This window comes from Nycticebus coucang, chromosome 10 (assembly GCF_027406575.1).
Source record: "Nycticebus coucang isolate mNycCou1 chromosome 10, mNycCou1.pri, whole genome shotgun sequence".
Lineage (NCBI taxonomy): Eukaryota > Metazoa > Chordata > Mammalia > Primates > Lorisidae > Nycticebus > Nycticebus coucang.
In genome coordinates this window covers 104,406,694-104,412,693 of record NC_069789.1, presented here as the reverse complement: position 1 = coordinate 104,412,693, position 6,000 = coordinate 104,406,694, and the positions used below count along the sequence as shown (strand labels likewise).

Below are 6,000 nucleotides of genomic sequence, written 5' to 3'. Positions count from 1 at the left end.
CAGACCTGAACCCTCTTGTAACCATATTCATTCCTTTCTGTTTCCAATGAGAATGGACAGAGAAGAAGCAGGACTAGGTGGCCCCATGGGCAGGATTGCTTCTTCTCTGTGGTCTGACCAAACCCACTCTGAGGGAGGCTCCTTTGTAGAGGTGGCAGAGGGCTACCTAGTAGCCTGCATAGGCATTCCAGGGACGCATCACCCTCACCCGCTTCCCATTCTCTTAGTCCTTGGGATGACACATGGGTGATTCCTTTGCTGGGAGCATTCGCATGTTGCTCTGAGTGGGGACTGACAAGATTATGCCCGGCCCCAGCACGTGAAGTTCTGCTTTTAGTGAGGCTTCTGTGCTACGGTCTCTGTCAGACGGTGCCCGGCGTCACCCCTCATCTCGCACAGTCCCTCCCCTTCAACTCTGCCCAGGTACATCCACTACCATTATTACTGTTGTTAAATAGTCAAGAGTCTTTATTAGACATGAGATGCCACTTCCAGCTCAGAGGACATAGGAATCACAGCTCTGGTTACATAGGATAAATTAGGATAGGCCAGGATGGACAGCTGGTAGATGTGAGAATGATGGGTCAAGGTGTCATCCCAGAGGGCTCCAGACGTAATTGGCTGCCCAGACTTGGGGCTGGGCCTTCCCGCTTCCCCTCTGCTCAAAGCCTCTTGAGAAGCCAGTCAACTTCAACTTGTTAGAGCTTAGCCTCGCCTTCAGTCAGTCCAGAAAGTCTTCTCAGGACAGGTAGGTAAAGCAGGTTCTTCTTTCTAGTCTGAAAAGAAAAAGTGTCAAGAGTGAAAAAAAAAATTTTTTTTTGAAAGAGGAAAAACTTCTAGCAGCTCTGGAAAGGACTCGCCTCCATCAGGAAAGATGAGGAGCTGAAAGGGCCCATGGCAGAGGGGCCAGCATGGCAGGGGGCCCATGGCAGAGGGGCCAGCAAGGCAGTAGCTTGAGAACAGGCATCTCTCTGGGCTCTCCACCGAGGGCAATAGAAGCAGGGGATGCTCAGGGCAGAAACTCAGAGCCCAAGCACTGGGGAGCTTGAGCAGGGAGCACGGGGGAATTTGCTCTAGGAAGGTAGAGAGGGGCAGCACCTGTGGCTCAGTGAGTAGGGCGCCGGCCCCATATACCGAGGGTGGCGGTTTAAACCCAGGTGCAACAAAAAAATAGCCGGGCACTGGGGTGGGCGCCTGTAGTCCCAGCTGCTTGGGAGGCTGAGGCCAGATAATCGCGTAAGCCCAAGTACTGGAGGTTGCTGTGAGCCGTGTGACACCACGGCACTCTACCAAGGGTGGTAAAGTGAGACTCTGTCTCTACAAAAAAAAAAAGAAAAAAAAAAAGGAAGGTAGAGAGAATCCTTCTCTTGGGCTAAGGACCAACCTGGGAGGATTTTGTGGCTTTCATGGCTCCTGTGGCCTCTTCCCCAATCCTGTCAACCTACAAGGATGGTTCCAGCGTCTGGCAGACTATACCCTACACTTGAGAATGTGTGGCCCTGCCACTTGCCTATCTGGTCCCCTCTTCACTCAGTCCCCCCCAGTTGTGCTAGAAGTCAGCACAGTGCAGGGAGGGAGCATATGCTCTGTGGTCTACAAAGCCCAGTTTAAAGCTCAGCCCAATTTACTAGTCCTGTGGCTCTGGAGAAGTGACACATCCTTCCTGACATTTAGACTCCTTCTTTGTAAAGTGGGGACAGCATCACCCAGTTTTCTGGACTGTTGAGAAGATTAACTGAGATAATGGCTAGGAAGAGGCCTGCATGAACACTTGGTGGCTGATCAAGACTTGCTTCCGCCTTTCTCGGGTGGGGGAGGCTGTGCCCAGGAAAGACATGCACATCAGTAGGGGCTGTGCAGGAACAGGTGTCAGAGCACAGCTGTGGGCACAATATTCCCTTCCTGACCAATCCAGAATTGGAAGCCAGCTGCTTTGGAGGTCCCCAAAGTTCACCTTGTCCTCTTTCTCTAAGAACCTTAAAATCTGAGAATTTCAGGAAGAGGAAGGGCACTCAGCCATGCCCATGCACCACCCAACTCTACCTAGTGGTCGGTGTCACCCTCCTTCCTAGACTCTCTTCTCAGCCTTTTCACACTTACCTTCCTCCTCTCTACCCCAGCTCCTCCTTCTCTTCTTCCTCCTCCTTTCTTTGCTGGGTCTCTAACCTTGACCTTCACAGGTTGGAGGGGTAGGGATAGGAGTTTTGCCTTCATATTGAAAAGGACTCTAACTCCCTCTAGCCTGGGCTCCACCAGGCCTGTATCCCTACCGGCTCTGACTGGATCCCAGGCCTCAGCAGGCAGCACCCCCTTCAAGCCTGTCATCCTCTCTTGTTCCACACTTTCTTGCCTCTTCCTTGCTCTATCGGGGTCCTCAAACTTTTTAAACAGGGGGCCAGTTCACTGTCCCTCAGACCGTTGGAGGGCCGGACTATAGTTTAAAAAAAAAAAAAACTATGAACAAATTCCTATGCACACTGCACATATCTTATTTTGAAGTAAAAAACAAAACGGGAACAAATACAATCACACTGCCTTATGTAGCCCGCGGGCCGCAGTTTGAGGACCCCTGCCTAGATCCTCAACCTGTCTGTCTGCCCTGCTATATCTCAGCTGCCTAGATGTGGGGAAACAGCAGCAGAGACTGGCTGTGCTGGAGCCTGGGAAGAGGTGGTGGATGCATCTGAGTGTGGGCCTGGGTGGGGGAGGAGGAGTCCAGATGGAATAGCCTCCTGCTTGGTCCTCCACCCTCCCTGTCTCAGACAGAGCTCTCCTAGCAACCGTACAGTAGCAGGGGGCTGGGGAGAGGAGTGGTGGCTGGGAAAGTGGGGCGGGGGACAACGATATCATAAATTACCCCAGCCCCTTCCTTCCAGCCTACCCTTCCTCAGTTAAGAATGGCCTCCTTTTTCTCTCCACCTGTTCCTCATTCAGGATTCCCTTGGCAAAGCTGGTTCCTTTTAGTGCCCCTTACAGATGTCCTTCTAGGTCAAGGTGACAATTCTCTGTCTTCTAGTTGGGCTCCAGAAGAGGAGAGCTTTTGCCATCCCAGGATTTCTCAGGCACCCTGCGGAGCTTCCCCAGTGGCAAGAGATAGAAACTGGCTTCTAAAGGGAGTCCCCCAAGAGCCTGGAAGACTATCCTTTTCCAAAGGTCTCGGCCTCCTGCCTCTTTTTATGGGTTCTGATAGGGGCGAAGAGAGAGATTTTCAAAGCATTTTAAGGTATTGATGCCTCTTCTCGAAACCAAGCTAGCCAATTTCATTTTCCTTATAGCTGAAGTCCAGTAGTCTTCATAAAGTGACCAAAGCTAGGTGATAGTTCCTTCCTTACCTCTCAACTCAGCCATGTCAAGCCAAGGGTCAAAGAGCTGGTGCCATAGCAGTATAGATCTTGTTTAGACATTGGAAAGGACTTCCTAAGACAGGAATAAGCAAGGTCATAGAATTTCCTGGCTGGAGAGAGGAAAGGTCCATCACAGAAGCAGGAAACTGGGTGGGAACTCAGTGTGAAATTCATTTCATTATTCTCTCTTAGCCACATAAAATAACAGGGATAGCATTTGGCACAGAGCCTGACACATAGCAAATCTCCATTTTGGCCATTAAAAAAATAATATATTAATGTGAATTTTTATTTGATGGCTATCAGAAAGAAGGGACAGATCCCTGGAGACCTATCTCTCACCCTCCAGGAACCCCATGGGAACATCCAGATCAGAGGTAATGCCCTGTGTGCAAGATGGCAGCCAATTGTCATGGCAACAGCAGAAGAAGGAGTCTGGTTGGTTGTGGGGGCGGTGCTGGGAAGCCAGCTGGTGCCAGATGGACAAACCCAGCAGAAGGCAGCCCCAGCCGGGTAAAGCTCATGCCCTGTGCCTAGGGCTCAACCACCATATGCCAACCTCAGCCTGGTCCTTCTCTCCAGGCCTAAAGGGCCCATTGCTATCTGTGGGGGCTGATGCCAAGACCATTTCTCCTCCTGGCTCTTGCTTGTACAACAGGAATAACTTCTTAGAGACAAAAGAGTCTCCTGCTCAAAGTCTCCTTGGCCCAAGACCTGGGGACCTAAAGAGGTCTGAATTCATCTCACTCTGGACAATGCTGAGGAACCAAAAATTTGGAGACTTGTGAGGGTCCTGAGAGGCAGGGCTTGGAGCTACCACTTTGTGCACATTCAGTGGTGATTTCACCAGGACCAATGGTGCTCCCTCTAGGGCATGGGTCCTCAAACTTTTTTTTTTTTTTTTGGTTGAGACAGAGTCTCACTTTATGGCCCTCGGTAGAGTGCCGTGGCCTCACACAGCTCATAGCAACCTCCAACTCCTGGGCTTAAGCGATTCTCTTGCCTCAGCCTCCCGAGTAGCTGGGACTACAGGCACCTGCCACAACGCCCAGCTATTTTTTGGTTGCATTTTGGCCGGGGCCGGGTTTGAACCCGCCACCCTCGGTATATGGGGCCAGCGCCTTACCGACTGAGCCACAGGCGCCACCCGGGTCCTCAAACTTTTTAAACAGGGGGCCAGTTCACTGTCCCTCAGACGGTTGGAGGGCTGGACTATAGTTTAAAAAAAAACTATGAATAAATTCCTATGCACACTGCATATATCTTATTTTGAAGTAAAAAACAAAATGGGAACAAATACAATCACAGGGCCTCATGTGGCCTGTGGGCTGCAGTTTGAGGACCCCTGCTCTAGGGGACCCGGGGCTGAGGGCTGCAGGGAGGGAGCAGGCCGGGCATGGGCAGTCCTGGCAGATGGAACCCCACCCTACCCATCCTCTCTTCCCCACATTGACAGAGGGTACTGGCTACACGGGCCAGCAGGACATTCTTCCTGAGAAGGGTGAAAGAAGTGTGGTCACAGAGTCACCACCTGACTGGTAGGTAACTGCAGGCTCCTCTCACACCAGTCTCATAGGATGCCCACCTATTTGAGGCCACAAGAGCGTTGGCCACAGGCCCCAGCAAGGCTCTCAGTTGGGCCTTCATTATGGATTCGCCCAGAGCCCTCCCACTTCTCCCCAGGGACTCTCCCTGATTGCCTTACCTACCTGCTGTGTCCCTCAGCATTTAGCCTCTAACACTGGGCCTCTGCACACAGCCTTCCAAATGACCTTCAGGATGACCAAGGAAGGCAGTAGACTCCGAAGACATTAAGTGACTTGCCTAAGGTCACCCAGCTAGTAAACAGGGGACGCCAGAATCTGTATCCTGACCAGCCTGTTTGTTCAGTTTCAGAATCAAACCCCCAAAGCTCTTCCTTTTGTTGTCCCCTGGTGGATAGACCCCTTCTACCTACCAATTTGGGGCACCTGCAAGCTGAGGCTGTACCTGCTGCTTTCTACCTCTTCATGAACCCTGAATCCAAACAGATATTGGAAGGGCCAGTGTGCCCAATGGGGACTTGGAAGGAAGGGAAAGTGCCACTGCAGCCAGGCCAGGAATGGAAGCTCCCCTGTGGGAGGTTAAGAGTGGATGTGGAGGCCAAGGAGACCTGTGGACCCCTTTCTGGCTCTGGTGAATCTCTTTCCTCCTCTCAGCAGCCCTCCCTGGGGCCTATGCTGGGCAGGGGAGGGAACTCAAGAGAGGTTAGTCCCAAAAGATATGAGTTAGGTAGGCAAGGCCGGAGAGGCTAGCAGGATCAAGAGTGACAGCAGGCCCTGACTGGATGATGTGATGGGGAGGAGCCCATTCTGGGCACAGCTTGACCAGAGCACAGATGGCCTAAACTTCTCTATTTCTTGCCTGGACCCCACTAAAGCCATCCCTCAGCCCTCCCTTCCTTCAGCCTCATTCCACTGCAGGCCCTGGGACTAAGCCTCCTCACCTGACAGGGCCACTTCCACAACCACAGAGAGGCCTTTGTGCACAGGCTGAGCTGGGGGATGGGTGCTGGTGGCACCCTGTGCGCATTCCTGGCTGACTCTCCAGCCTCTCTCACCTCTTTTCTCCAGGGAGAATCCCCTCAGAGCCCAGGATCCCCTCCCTCCCTCCCTCT

The 6,000-nt window shown here is 52.2% G+C and overlaps 1 protein-coding gene across 15 annotated transcripts in view; it reads right to left on the bottom strand.

The window, feature by feature from the left end:
* Positions 1-452: 452 nt before the first annotated feature.
* Positions 453-6,000, bottom strand: part of LOC128595711 (uncharacterized) — a 29,542-nt gene continuing 23,994 nt past the window's right edge. For 12 of the 15 annotated variants that reach the window (XR_008382971.1, XR_008382972.1, XM_053604546.1 and 9 more), the window contains one exon: positions 453-776. Coding sequence is in view for 9 of the 15 variants with exons in the window: in XM_053604546.1 (XP_053460521.1) it covers positions 699-776 (78 nt within the window). In the remaining 6 variants the exon portion in view is untranslated. Of the gene's footprint in view, positions 777-3,332; positions 3,418-6,000 lie in introns of all 15 variants that reach the window. The other 3 variants (XM_053604543.1, XM_053604550.1, XM_053604551.1) reach the window with 1 other exon arrangement.